This window comes from Ahaetulla prasina, chromosome 15, assembly GCF_028640845.1.
Source record: "Ahaetulla prasina isolate Xishuangbanna chromosome 15, ASM2864084v1, whole genome shotgun sequence".
NCBI classification, from domain to species: Eukaryota; Metazoa; Chordata; class Lepidosauria; order Squamata; family Colubridae; genus Ahaetulla; species Ahaetulla prasina.
In genome coordinates, this window is record NC_080553.1 from 17,820,486 (window position 1) to 17,835,813 (window position 15,328).

Genomic DNA, 15,328 nt, shown 5'->3' on the forward strand with positions numbered 1-15,328 from the left:
GCCGGCAGGGCAGCCCCCCGGGAGGGGAGGGGAGGGGAGGGGGCTCTCGCTGTGCGACTGGGCGCTTCTTTGCAAAACTCGGCCCACCTCGGGGGCTGAAGAACCCAGAGGGGGCCTGGAGTTCAGCCCATCCTCCCCCCCTAAATCCCAGGGGCCCCCCCCGGTCAACGGCTGCGATGATTTCTTTACAGAGCCCGCTTAGAGGTCGGGTCTCGCCCGGGTGGCTGAACAGCAGGCAGGCAGGTTAGCAAGCGGGCGCCCCTTCCTCCTCCTCCTCCTCCTCCTCCTTCCAACTTCCCCTGCCCGGCAATTCCTGGTCCCCAGAGGGGCTGGCAGGGTGAGCCGCCCCCCTTCCTGCCTGGCTCCCCGGGGGGACTCGGTGGGGGGGGACGGACACGGCCGATCCTCGTGGCCCTCGGGCGGCGCTCTCCTCCCTTGTTCGCGGGCGGGCGGGCGGGCGGGCGGGCGGGGAGGAGGAGCGAGGCGGGCCGGGCGGGGGCGCGATTGTTGCAGGGCAGCCGGCGCTTCGGCGAGCGTCCTGGAGGAGGCAGCAGGAGCTCCAGCCAGCCAGCCAGCCAGGCAGCGAGCGGGCGGGCAGGGCTGGAGGCGGGCGGCGCTCCCCGCCGGCTCCCGCGCCCCGCCGCCGCCCGGGCGCACTCACGGCAAGGCGCAGCAGGGCGGCCGGGGTCCGGGGTTGCCTCTCCCGCGCCTCCCGCAAAATGGCCGCCGATGCGGGATCCCTGGTCCAGTCCTGGAAGCAGCCGGAGCTCGGGCGGCTCCAGGTGAGTGGCCGGCCCGGCGGCGCGTCCCTGGGCTTGGCGGGGTGGGGGAAGCGGGCGGCGCGGGGCCCGGGATTGGGGGGGGTTGCTGGAGGAGGGCAGGCGCGGGAGGGGGAGGCACCGCTGCTCCCCTCCTTTGCCCCCCCCGGGAGGTCTCGGGAATTGATGCCCGCCGCCGCCGCCGCCGCTCTTTGTTCGCCTTCGCCCATTGATGGCAGCGGGCGAGGGAGGCGCAGAGGGAGAAGAGTGGATGGAAGCGCCGCCGGTCCCGCCGTGGACTCTACTCCCCGCGCCGATCGCGCCCTCCAGCCCGCGTCGCGCCGGCTCCCTCTCCGCCGGCTCGCAACTTCTCCGGGCAGCGCAGGTGACGGGCGCGGAGTTCGCAGCAGCCTCTCGGGCCGCCGGGCTTCCCCTTCGCAGCAACCGGGTGGGAAGCGGCCGGGAAGGGTCGCGCGAGCCGCCTCCTCCTCCTCGGCATCCGCCTGTTCCTCGCTCCCCTCCCGGAGCCGGCAGCCCTTCTCCGGAGCGTTCCCGGCGCCTGGTGGGGGGATCCAAGCGGCGGCTGCAACTTTCGCGTCTCTCTGAGGTTCGCGGCTTCTCAGGCTTGGGGCGGGGGACGGACGGACGGACGGACGGAGGGACGGAGAAGTGGGGCGTCCCGGAAGGGTCTGAAGTCGCTTTCAGAAGTGACTGCGGGGAGGCCTCGCGTCCAGGGACCGCTTATGGGCCCGAGGAACGATCGGCGCTCCTCCTGTGTTTCGCGGGTTTGGCTACTGGGTGGGAGGGTGAAGCGAAGCACCCCGAGACCATCCATCTCCACCCCTCCCCTCGGCTCTTCTCCTGGCTTCTCCGAAGAAGCCCCCTTGCCTAGGTGCAAAGCCAGGGTCCCTCTGCTCCTTCTCCTTCCCACTCCCCAACTCCACGCAGTTGGGAAAAGCCAGCAAGTTCCCTCTTTAGACTCTTCCCCCAAAGTAGCTGTTTCATCTGCTTAAGACTATTTCCCCCCCCCCTCACCTGCCCATCCTGACACACCTCCTGCACCGAAGACAAGAAACCTTAAGATCCCTCAAGACTTTGAAACTGGCAGGACCTTGTGGTGGCTGGGCTGGCAGAAAGCCCCAAGGTTTGACAAGCCTGGCCGAGGTTGGGTGCAGATATTCAGCTTTTGCTTGGAGGCTTGCGTGGGGTGTGTGTGTGTGGGGGGGAGTTGGTGAAAACTCTCAGCCTCCTTGATTTTGTCCCAGGCGTTTTCCCACCAATCCAGGCAAGCTTCTTTAAAACTAAACTTAGATTATTTGCAACATTTCTGCATCCTTCTAAGAGGCTCCCTCAGTTATGTGATGGAGCAAAACGATCTGTACTAACAACTCCTGTGTGAGATACAGAAAACCTTCCGAATTTAGGAAAACTCCTTAATGAGAAGACTGACACAATTTTGCGACCAGCTAAGCTGATGTTGTTTGTGTGTGCGCGCATGTCATTTCCACATGTGGATCACTAACTGCTAATTCGTCTGTCCTTTTCTATTTCGTGTCCCAGTGCTGTTGTCTTAAACTCTACCTTGCCGTGTTCTTCTGCTAGGAAGATCTAAAATAGAAACACTATTCTTTAACAAAGTTTTTCTTTTCTTTTTAGAGTTAAGTGTTAAGCAGGATTTTGGCCCAGGGTGGACAATCTTGATAAATTGCGGGCCCGTGTAATAACAAGCTGATAATCTGATCGCTTTGATCATGCTGCGTTTGTACAGCGCATGTTCTCGGAAATGAGCACAGATAACATTCCTGTCTGGGATGACACTGGGCATATTTCATTTAAGAAAACAATCTAAACAGAGTAACATTACTAATGGAGCCTTTCCTCTTCTGTTTCCTGATAACTAGATTTATGTCTTTGCATTTTTCCCTCCCCTTCCTCTTAGCTTTTTTAATTATGTCTTTTTAAAGGTTGGCAATGTGTCTCCAACATTTTGAATGTTTGCGGGTAGTTTATTTTGTTTTTGCCAACAAAGGAAGGGCACAAGATTGTTTTTAAAAAAAAACAAAGCAAAAGAAAACCTGACTATATTGTGATGCATAGTTCCAGTAGAAAGCAGATGATTTTGGGAAAAACAGTTTTCAATACATATCCATTTATAAAATTACACATATTTGTGGCATCTGGTTGCAAAAAACCCCGTTTTCTGCTAGGGGTGTCTACGACAGCCCAGTGAAATATGAGCGAGGGGCAGTTGGGGACCATATTTTCCATCCCAGCTGCTTCGACTAGCTTTTAGGGAGCAGGGAGCTTTGAATTTAAGATGCCTCCCAGTCCTGCCATGAGCAGTTCTTCCCCAGGTGCCCTGCAGGTATGTTCAACAACCCTTTCCATCATAGTAGCCCAGCACTGACCAGGATCCCTTTCCTGTTACAGTCACGTTCCCTTCTGATAATCTCTTGAAGCAATTGGGTGGGTGGGTGGGGAGGCAGGTTGTGTGCAGGACCATGGTTCAATATGATTAGCTTCTGGCCTATTTACTCCTCCTTTCTCTTATTCCTCTTTCCTTCTCTCCTACCTCAAGGAAGGAATAGATAACCTGAGAATTAAATATTGTTTCACCTGCAACTAATATCCCTGGTCTTGGGCCTTTTTCCTGTGCTTGACCTCTGACCCTTTCCAACTGGATATTCCTGAGCTTATGCCCGGCAGACAGTTGCTTATCACACTGGAGCAGTCCCCCTTTTTCAGGAGTTTCGAGAGAGAGGCGTTCTCTGCAGAGAGGTTCTGCTTAATTCAGGTTCCCCCCTTTAGCCTTAATTATGAGATACATGCCTTTTCCATTCTTCCCCCCCCCACTCTCTCTCTCCCCAAACTTTTTTTTTTTTTTTTATTGAAAGAGTTTTAAAAAAAACAAAAACATTTTCCCCCTTTTTTCCCCCTCCCTCCCAAAAAAAAAAAACAAAACACCCCTCCTCCCCACCCCGGCTTCCGGGTCAATCACAAGGTAAAGTCCAATCCAAATAACCACATCCAAAGCTTTTCGTCTCCCAACCCCTCCCATTACATAAAATAACTTTCTAATTATTCAAAGGCAATCTGATATTTCTTAATCTGATATCTGTTTTGTAGATAATCAATCCATTTTTCCATTCAATTAAATATCTTTCCTGCGTATTGTCTTTTAAAACGCTGAGATTTTAGCCATCTCAGCCAAGTTAATAACTTTCAATATCCATTCTTCTATTGTAGGTATCTCTTCTTTCTTCCAGTATTGTCCAATCAACAGTCTTGCTGCTGTTATTAAGTTCAAAATCAGTTTAGTCTCAATCCCTGTACAATCCATTATAATTCCCAAAAGGAAAAATTGTGGCAGGAACTTTATCTTCTTCTTCAGTACATTTTGAATAATCCACCAAATTCTTATCCAAAAGACCTTAATTTTCTTGCAAGTCCACCAAATATGAAAATATGTAGCATCATCACAATCACACCTCCAACATTTCGCTTGGATATTAGGATACATACATGATAATTTTTTGGGATCTAAATGCCATCTATAAAACATCTTATAAAAATTTTCCTTAAATTCTGTGCTTGTGTAAACTTAACATTTCTAACCCAAATTTTCTCCCATGTTTCCAACATTATTGGTTCCTGAATATTCTGTGCCCATTTTATCATACAATCCTTTACCAAATCCTTTTCCGAATCTATTTCAAGCAACACATTATACAATCTCTTTATATGCTCCTGGGTCTGATTTCTAATTTGCTTTATTAAATTTTCCTCCTTTGCATTATACCAATTTTTGATCTTCTTTCCATCTAGCACTTATTTGCCCATATTGAAACCAAGTATAATTCCTCCTTCTTCATTTTAATACCTGTAATGATTTTAATTGCAATCTACCTCCTTCAGCATACAAAAGTTCTTTATATGTAATCATTTCCTGTTTCTGTTCTATATTTATATTCTCTATTGCATGTCTAGGGCTCGCCATATAGGAATCTTATAATCTAATTTATAGGAATATTTATTCCAGACCATAAAGAGCACTTCTCAACACATGATTCTTAAAAGCCCTATCCACTTTTTTTCCATAAAATAAGTACGCATGCCATCCATATAACAAGTCATAACCTTCTATATTCAAAATTCTTTCCTCTGTTAAGTTAAACCAGTCACTTATTACTGAAAGGGTTACTGCTTCATAATATAGTTTAAAGTTAGGCATTCTTAAACCACCTCTTTCCCGTGAATCCTGTATTATTTTCATTTTAACCTCGCCTTTTACCCTGCCATATAAATTTATTAATCCCACTCTGCCAATCTTCCAAATTTTTATCCTTTTTAATTATAGGTATCATCTGGAACAGAAACAAAAATCTAGGTAACACATTCATTTTAATAGCCGCAATCCTTCCCAATAGGGATAACTGCAATTTCTTCCAGCCATTCATATCATTCTGAACTTTTTGCCATAGCAAGTCATAATTATTCTTATAAAGTTTCTTGTTCGATGAGCTAATATAGACCCTAAATATTTAACCTTTTTACTACCTCAAATCCTGTCATTTCCTCTAGTTTTTGTTTCTGTTGTATAGACATATTTTTAATTATCATTTTTGTTTTTTTCTGATTTATTTTAAATCCTGATACCTTTCCATATTTATCAATTACTTCCAACAAAAATCTACTTGAATTTATAGGATTCATTAACGTAACCACTACATCATCTGCAAAAGCTCTAACTTTGTACTCATATTGTCTAATCTTAATTCCTCTATTTTCATTAATTCTCGTATTTTATCTAATAATGGTTCCAGAGTCAAAACAAACAATAATGGTGATAAGGGACATCCCTGTCTTGTTCCTTTCGCAATCTTAATAACTTCTGTCAAACTACCATTTACTATAATCTGTGCTGTTTGCTCTCCATAAATCGCTTTAATTATTCTAATAAAACAGTCTCCAAATTGCATTTTCTCTATTAATTTAAATAAAAAATCCCAATGCAATCGATCAAAGGCTTTCTCTGCATCCAAAAAAATAAGTGCCGCTGAAGTATTCTTCTTTTCCAAATATTCCAATATATTAATAATCTGTCTAACATTATTCCTCATCTGCCTCCCTTTTATAAAACCAGATTGATCAGTATGAATTCTTTGTTGTAAAACTAACATTAATCTATTTGCTATTATTTTTACAAAAATCTTATAATCATTATTTAAAAGTGAAATCGGCCTATAGTTACCAGGTTTAGAGCAGTCTTGCTCCTCTTTGGTATCAGTGAAATAAAAGATGTTTTCCATGACGGGGTATTCCACCCTAATTGTATCTGATTAAATAATTCTTTAAGTGGGCCTAATATTTCATCCTGTGTTTTTATAATAAGTTGCTGTAAGACCATCTGTACCAGGGTTTTCCCATTTTAATTGTTTAATTGCCTCCACTATTTCTCCAGTAGCTATCGGCCGGTTCAGCTCCTCCTCTGTTCTAATGTTAGAATATTCACCTTATAATCTTTCAAATAATCATAAATATCCCTATCCAATATTTTGTCTTTTGCATATAGTGCAGTATAAAATTCTGAGAATGCCTTTTAATTTTATCCTGTTGATATGTCTCTTTACCTTTATATTCTATTTTTGTATGACACGTGCTTTCTGTTTCTTCCTTAAATTATATGCCAACCATCTCCCAGGTTTATTTGCATTACAAAAGTATTATGTTTAGTATATTGTATATTCGTTGCCACCTGGTCTGCCATTAACATATTAAATTGACTCTGTAATATTTTTATAGCCTCTTTAAGTTTATGATCTTGTGGGTTTTGAATTAATAACTGTTGCTTCCTTTGAATTTCTTCTTCCAAATATCTACGCTGCTTTGTTTATTATTCCTTTGCCTGTTGTCCAAATAAATCAATATCCTCTAATAAACGCTTTGCTCGCTTCCCACACAGTTCCTATAGGTGTCCCTTTGTACATATTAAAATCAAAAAATTCTTTTAACTGTTTCTTACAATAAGTTACATTATCCTCATATCTAAACAGATTTTCATTCAACCTCCATGTTCTACCACCTTTTTTCCCTTGTAATAATTCCATCCATACTGGGCTATGGTCAGTTAAACACCTCGAAAATATCTTCGTTTTCTTCACCCTAGAAAGCAAGTCATTAGAAATTAAAATAAAATCAATGCGTGAAAAAGATTGATGCCTATCAGAAAAAAGTAAAATCTCTCTCATCTGGATTCCGTAACCTCCATATATCTCTAAACTCAAAGTCTTCCATCATTTCAAAAAAAGATTTTGGTAATTTTGCATGTATAGGTATCTTCTTGGAGGAAGTTCTCTTATCCCTTCTTGTATCAATTACTCCATTCCAGTCTCCTAATAAAATAAACGAACTATAATCCCAGAGGGTCAACCTCTCATGTAACATTTTGTAAAACTTTTCTTGTTGCTGATTAGGTGCATAAATACCTATCAACAAAGTCTTTTGCATCTATCACCAGTTCAATAGCAATAAATCTTCCTTGAATATCTGCCTCAATTAGCTTAGCTGGTATATCCTTCCTGATATATACAACAATTCCATGCTTCTTTTCCAAAGCTGATGCAACAAAATGGTTACCCAATTTTGAATTAATTAAATATTTTTGGTCTGATAATTTTATATGTGTCTCTTGCAAACAAATCACATCATTTTTAAATTGTTTCAAGTAGTGAAATATTTTCCTTCTTTTCTGAGCTGAATTCAAGCCATTAACATTCCATGACAAGATTCTATTTGCCATTACTGGCCTCCTGAAGCTTTGAAGCAGACAACGGAAGCTCCTCCTCCGGTATCTTCCGTCTAGCTCCTCCCACAGCTTCCATAATGGGATCCTGACTTTTACTTTGAGACTGTTGCTCTTCTTTACGCTTAAGGGCCCCTCTTGTCACCCTTTGCTCTTGTGGTTCCTCTAATACTGGCAGCAATAAAGGCTCTTGGGTCACCACGCCTTCTTGAGTCTCTTGAAGTTTTTCTATCACTTCTATTTCGACTTTCAAAACTGTAGAAAGAAAATCCTTTGCCTTTAAAACCGTGTCAATTCTATATCTCCTTCCTTGATAGAATAGTGTCAGTCCAACTGGCACCTCCCATCTGAATTGAATCTGATGTTTTTTAAGTTCTTGTGTAAAAAGCAAATTCTTCCTGTCTCTTAACATCTTTGAAGGAATCTCTTTCAACACCTTCAACTCCTGTTCTCCAATTTTTAAAGTTGTCTGATATGAAACTTGCAGAATTTGATTTCTCATAGTCCTTTTCACAAAATAAACCACAATGTCCCGAGGAAGCTTTCTCTGTCTTGCAATCCAAGAATTAACTCTATATATTTTATCAATTTGGTAAGCTACCTCTTGGGGTCCGCTTCAATAAATTCAGCCAATGCTTCTGATATAATTTTTCTTAAGTCTTCCACGCTCTTCTCGCATACCACGAATTCTAAGAGCTCCTTCCATAAGTTTATATTGTAATATCACAACCTGATCTTCATTTTGATCCACTTTTTTCTGAACACCTTTCATTTCATCTTCTAAATACTTATTTGACTGAGAGATCTGTTGCATTTCCACTTCCAATCCTTCAATTTTTACTCAGTCCTTGAACTGCCATAAGAATATCTTCTCTTATTTTTGCATTAAAATTCTCCATCATCTCTTTTGCCTATCTTCAGAAAGTTTTAATTGTTCTTTCAATATTTCCTCAAGACTTGGTTCAGATCCCTTCTTCCAGAAGGCTTTAAAGGTTTAGCTGCCATTCTGTCTTCAAAAGAATCAGGAATTCAAACTTAATAACTCTCCTTCCCTCCTTTCAGTATAAAAACTCCGTTTGTAACAATCCACAAGTAACGCTGCTTCATCGTACTAAAAATTTTACTTTCACTTTTAGACGCCATTTTAAAAGTCAATTAATCAAAGACAAAGAAAGGTTTCAAATTTCAAAAAGGGAGTCGGTACTTGCCGTGCTGATTCTACATCAAAGTTCGAACGCTTGTGAAATTCCCGTCTGCTTGGAATATCAATCAATTTAATAAGTTCTCTAGAGCAGAAGCAACATTCCTCTCCTTTTCCCTGATAAAAACAGGGGCGTGCTGAAGTTGGAAGGAGTGGAATTCGGTGGGGTCATAAATCCAGGAAAATTCGCTCTTAAGAGCAAACCCCCTGTCAGACCTGCCACTCTTCCACAATTCTGATAATCTCTTTCACCCAGAGATTATGCTAAGCTCAGTGAACAGTGATTTATTTTCTGTTTCACTGACTTTTACAATCTTCTAACACGGAGTGCTCTGTTTGAGCACCCAGCAGGAGGGTGACGTCACTGGAGCCTCTCTCTCTCCCCAAACTTTTACTTTGTTGTTTTTACCCTTTGGATTTTGGAATATGTAGCTGGAACCAAACCCCAGATTCTGAAGGCCTTTGGAAAGCGTTTGATCTCATCTTTTTCGCATCTTGGGAGTGGGGGGGGGTGCTGATTAAAATATGATCCCTGTGTGATATTCCAGAGTGCATGAATTTTACATACGTATCCGCTAGGTGAGGCATCTATTACATGTCATGACAGGTTGACTTATTGTAATGTGCTAACGTTTAACCAAGTGTCAACATTCTTGATTCTCAATCGTAGTAGTGATTAAATGATCGTATTCCATTAGCTTGGAGAAACTGGTGGGGAACATAACTTAACTTAAAATGAAGAGCGGAGGGAGTGAGATTTGGTGTTCCTTATGCCTGAGTTAATCTATTACAGATTTGATTTTTTTTTTGAAAAAACCCCTTCCAAAGAGCGAAGGACTTGGATTTATATCCTGTTCTACAGGTCCTCGGGCAATTCACTACTTTGGTGTTCCACTGTCACTTGGGAATAAATGTGTTTTACCTTCTAAGCTTATCTTGAGAGCAGGGCTAACCGGGGGGAAAAAAAGGCTCTTGTGAATCTCATTGCTAGCTATCCCTGCCCAAAAGTTCTAGAAGTCTCTTTTTCCAACCAAAGGCAATTGTAGGAAAGCATCAGAAATACTTTTCTCTCTCTTTGCGCCCAAACGTAAGAAATGGGAGCAAGGAGGTTACAATCTCATTGAGATCTTTAGGAACAGCCTGTTCCTCATTTGTGATGCCTGGTTGATCTTGTTGGGAGTGGGATCCCCTTTGGTTGTGTCAGGGCTTGGTTGAACTTGGTTGATCCTGAAGCTAAGCAAGGTCAGACATGCTTGGTTCTTAGAAGAGCTGTCGGCTAGATGGGGAAATTGGATGGATGGGATGGATGAAAAACCTTCCAGAAAAAGACAAAGAAACTGTTTGAAGAGCTCCATAAGCCCCAAGTGGGGAGCAGAATAGAATAGAATAGAATTTTTTATTGGCCAAGTATGATTGGACACACAAGGAACTTGACGGAGATGCTACCTGGGGGTAGGAGCTTCTCTTATTCGGATGTCCTTCAGCCAGGATGGCTCGCAACGTCCCTTGAATGTGCTGACTTGGCCGGCAACATCCCTGGATTGATAAGAGCAAATTATCACTGCAGGAGATAGGTTGCGGGAGAGGGATGGTGGGAGAGGATCGCCCCCTTCCCTTCTCCCCCAAACGCCTTGAGCCGAGGAAGGTTTTCCCAAGGCCTTTCCCGCCTCCCCCCCCCTCCTTGTCTCTTTCTCTCGGTGCTCCTTCTTCCTCTTTGCGGTCTGCGTAATTGAGATTCTGTCAGACAAGATTGCTAGGAAAGATGCTGAGTTTTATCTTTAGCGCAGGATGTTCTTTCTTTGGAAACAGATGACCCCAATCGCAGCCTGGAGAGGGATGATTCTCCTAATTAATAAAGCTATTAATTAATTGTGTGCACACCACAGAGGTGGGATTGGGGAGTGGAAAGGGAGTGAATTTGTCGAGCTGAAGGGAATCAAAGGAGGTTGGGAGAAACTGGGCCCCTCAGTTAGACGTGGCCTCTCCAAAAAAGCAGAAATTCTAGTCTCCTTAGTCAGACGGGGAGATTCTCCAATTTTGATCAGAATGCAGCTGGAAGGGACCTTGGAGGTCTTCTAGTCCAACCTGCTGCTCAAGCAGGAGACCTTATACAATTTCAGACAAGTGGCTATCCAGTCCCTTCTTAAAAACCTCTTGTGATAACCCACCCACAACTTCTGGAAGGAAGACATTCTTCCACTGGTTAATTGTTCTCACTCCTAGGCGATTTCTCCTTAATTCCAGGTTGCTTCTCTCCTTGATTAGTTTCCAGAGAGGCAACCTGGAATTAAGGAGAAACTTCCTAATTTCTGAGAGCTTTTTTCTTCCTGCCTTGTGTTAGATCCTAGAGTAGACCAAATGGTTACACTCGAATTGAACTGGCAGCTATCATATTTTACGAATAATATAATTGGGCATCTATTTGACTCTTTCCTTTTAATTAAAACTAGTAATTGAGAACGGCAGCAAGGGAAGTTTGGCTTTGCCTTCCAGCCCCGCTTGTGGGTTTTTCGGAAGCATTCTTCCTGGATAGTCTCTTCTTCTTCTTCTTCTTACAGTGAAAGGAAATCAAGTCACTTAATTTGTTCCGATGCTGAGCTGTCAAGTTTTGAGGGAAAGGAGTTATTTGAAATTGTGGAGGGTGAAATCCAGTCCATCAAGTTTTAGCATTTAGAACTGGGCTGGCTGGGGAATTCTGGGAGTTGAAGTCTAGAGTCCTTAAAATTCCCTACCCCAGACAGTAAAAGTAACGAACTTAGCAGAGATGGCAAAAATTTCAGCATACTTGAAAGACTATTCACAAGAAAGATATACAGCGGAATGGAAAAGATGGATTGAATATATTCAAAACAAATATCAGACTAAAAAGTATCAAATAGCTTATGAATGAGCAGAAAGTAACAATTGTATTTGTATACAGTATTTTTCTTTTTTCTTTTATATGAAATAAGGGAGTTATGATTCTAGGAGAGGGATGGGAGTTCATGAATAATTAGCGTATTTTAGCTTATGATTGTTAAAGGTTATACCCTGTATTTGCTCTGGGAAGTCGGGGAGGGGGGGGGTTGGGCGAAGTGGGGGAAGGGAGGGGAGGGCGAAGGAGGGTAAATATTTGTTAAAATTGTGGTAAAACTTTTTAATAAAAAAAAAAAATCCCTACCCCAGATGGAGATTTTGCCTCACCCCTTTGTCAGTGGGACCCAGCTCTGGGTTGAGAGCGATTTGGCTCAAGTTGGTCCCTTCCAGTGACTTGTTTTACTCAGTAAAACATTTCCACTCAGCAGAGATCCTGGTTTGACAGTTAGAGCGCTGAGAATTCTCACATCTCCAGGCTCAAAATTGGAATCAGGAGGCCAAAAAATGGGAATACAAGGTAATTGAAACCAATTTTTTACAGGGGAACATATTTGCAACCTCGCTGTGGGATGATCCATGGTGCTGAGGTAAACATTAATTGTGTTTGGGCAAATCTGGTTTCAAAGCACATGACGTTTTCCAAGCTAAGAGATCATTAAGTTGTGTTTACTCAACTGAAGACCTTGATGCAGGAGGACCTCAATCCTGGTCTCTTCCCATACGTTGGCTGAGGGGTCCTTGGCCTTCTGGGTCCTTTCTTGCTTTTCTTCGCAGAAAATCTCTCCCTTCTTTCAACTCCAGACTTATCCTCTATTTCTGCACAAGGGCCGAATCATAAATAGGAGGATGGTGATACCCTTGTTGAGAAGTTGATGGCATCCTTAGGAAGATGGTTTATTGTTTTTTTTAGCGAGGATGACAATGACGATGATTTTAATCACAATCCCCCTCCCAAGGGAAAGGATAATAGGTTTCTTAAGCATTATTTTTTTAAAAAAGAAAGTCCGTTAAGGACTGTGAAGAAATCTCATTTCCATTCAAATTCAGTGCCATTGCTCCATTTCATTTGCCTGAAGTTCTTCTCCTTCAGAACACTGTACGAAACAGGAAATGTGCTTTGGCAAGAAAGATTTTACACTTATTGGTATATTTTAAGGAAACAACAGAGTTGGAAGGGACCTTGGAGGTCTTCTAGTCCAACCCCCTCTTCAGGCAGGAAACCCTACACCATTTCAGACAAACGGCTGTTCAAAAGCTTCCAGTGTTGGAGCATTCCCACCTTCTGGAGGCAAGTCGTTCCACTGATTAAATGTTCTAACTGTCTGGAAATTTCTCCTTAGTTCTAAATTGGTTAAAAAAAGCACCTTTAAAGCAAATTCGATCCACAAAGACCAATCCTTGAGGCTGCGTAATTCTGGGGGCTTCCTGTCCTTACCCACACTCCTACCTGACCCCCGCCCCCCCATGGCTCCACAAAGGGGTGTTTGGGGGACATGTCTTGCTTTCCTTCCTTAAAAATGGGCCTTTATGCAAATCTAGAGAGTCCCCCGTTTATCACTTTCTCACCCAGCTGAATCTCTGTCTCCTATCCGGACCACTGTGGGAGTATTGTACTGAAATAATTATACTTGAATACCAAAATAACACGCTTGTTCAGAAATGATAATTTGCACGGTGTCAGGGAATTTATATAAATTTCAGCTTTTCTATTATTATTTTTTTCTTCCCCCTTTCGTTTTTTTGCTGTTCTTACTAAATATATTGTTAGCTGCCAGGAATCCCTTGGGTGGGTGGAGGCTCTGAGCTGAAAATAAGTATTAACTGATTAAACTGCATGACTGATCTCTGTTTTTCATCTATAATCATAACATTGGCAGAGAAAGGGGTGGGTGAGGGGTGGGAGGGGTGGAGAGCTCCAGAGCCTCCTCTTAGGGGGAAGGCTTGCTAATCATAGTAAATTATTTTTAAAACAGACCGGATGATTTGAGGTCTTTGGGATATGTAAATAAACTCAGCAGCTTTTGGAGGGCTTAATTTGTGCTGAGAAGGGTGAAACTTTTAGTCAGAACAATTGCTTTCCCATAACATTTAGCTTTTCATCTCCCAGGAAGTTCTCCTGAAGGGGTTACTTTCATCCTTATTTTGTTTTTTTAAAAAACTGTTTCCCCCTTTCTTGTTGGTTGCAAAACCAACACGATGTTCGTTTTGCCCATGTTGTGCTCCTCTGATCGTTGCTTGTTGCAAAATGAATCGCAGGCTAGAGAACGCTCATCTTTTGTACGACGCCAATCAAAACCTGCTCATTTTTGTTCCCTTTGAAACAATCAGGTTGCTAGCCCTCAAGGCTGATAAAGAGCAGGCTGTGAGAAAACTCTCACAAAGATGATCCTGCAACCTAAAGTTTGCTTAAATCGTATCGGTGAAATTGCTACAGTAGGAAGGATTCCCCCCCCCCAAATATCTCAGCTAGAAGATGTTTTATACCGCATTACGTGTTTGCATGTGTAGCTCTGATGCGCCAAAGAGCCCGGCTAAATAATCATTTCTTTGTTTCTTAGTTGACAAAGCAGTGCCGTTTTTAATACTGCTTCGCTGGATAATTATTGGGTTTTGTTGTCTGTGTGTTTTTACTCGTTTGGTGTAACATTTAATGATTTCCCCAAAGCACCAAGAGAACTCTGGCGTATCGATTTCGCTGCAGTTTAACTGACTCACAGCAAATGCAGGGGCTGCTTTAATATTAATTGCTAGACACGGGGTGTGTGTGTGCTTGCCAGCATTTCTGTGACAACGATTCCTTAAAAAAAAAAGAGAGAGAGAAAATAACCAAGTGGTGGCCTGTGTAAATATGATTCTCTAATGCAGTCTTTCTCAGGCTTGGCCACTTGAAGGTGGGTGGACTTCAATTCCCAGGATTCCCCAGCCAACATGGCGATAGGCGAGCTTATTACTTGGGAAAAGGTACATGTTGGTCTTTGACTTTTTCTTCTTCCTGAACCTTCTTTTGTCTCCTTCGCATGCATGCAAAGAGCTGCCAGAAGGCAAGAGCAGCTGAAGCAAAAAGGATGACCCAGGAGTAAGGCCAGGAGATGATTGGCTCCTCCCATAAGGCTTAAAAGAGCAGCAAAGTTGCTTCCCTGCGTTGCTTCCCCATGTTGCTTCCCTGCGTTGAGAGCAAATGTAGTGACTTGAAGCTTCCTACTGTTGTGACCTAGGCTCACATCGGCATAAAAGACACAATCAGTGCTAAACAAACGTATTTTATTAGAAGAGCTGGGAATTACTTCATTCCCAGCTTAGTCCAAATTAATTCCAAAACAAGTCCTTCAGAAAAAGTCCTTCGGCCTTATCACAAACCTTTGTCTTTTTTGGCACCCTGCCAAAGGCTTTTCTTGGCAAAGCCCCACAAAGTTCAGAAACAAGAGAAACAAATGTAGCAACGTTGCTTTCCTACAAAGAGCCCAAGAGCCTTTGCTGCTCTTTTAAGCCTTACGGGAGGAGCCAATCATCTCCTGGCCTTACTCCTGGGTCATCCTTTTTGCTTCAGCTGCTCTTGCCTTCTGGCAGCTCTTTGCATGCATGCAGTAGGAATAGGCTCCTCCTGTTCCTCTGCCTCTCTGCTGTCTGCCTCTGCAGGCTCCGGAGTCCGCACATCGCTCCCAGATGGCCCTTGCCCCATCTCTGCCTCCAACACAGAACCCTTGCCCGGGC

The 15,328-nt window shown here is 43.3% G+C and overlaps 1 protein-coding gene across 1 annotated transcript in view; it reads left to right on the forward strand.

Moving 5' to 3' along the window:
• Positions 1 to 601: 601 nt before the first annotated feature.
• The window catches only part of CUX2 (cut like homeobox 2), a 95,057-nt gene continuing 80,330 nt past the window's right edge, over positions 602 to 15,328 (forward strand). The window contains exon 1 of the mRNA XM_058158695.1: positions 602 to 782. Coding sequence (XP_058014678.1) covers positions 720 to 782 — 63 coding nt within the window. The 5' untranslated portion in view covers positions 602 to 719. The remainder of the gene's footprint in view (positions 783 to 15,328) is intronic.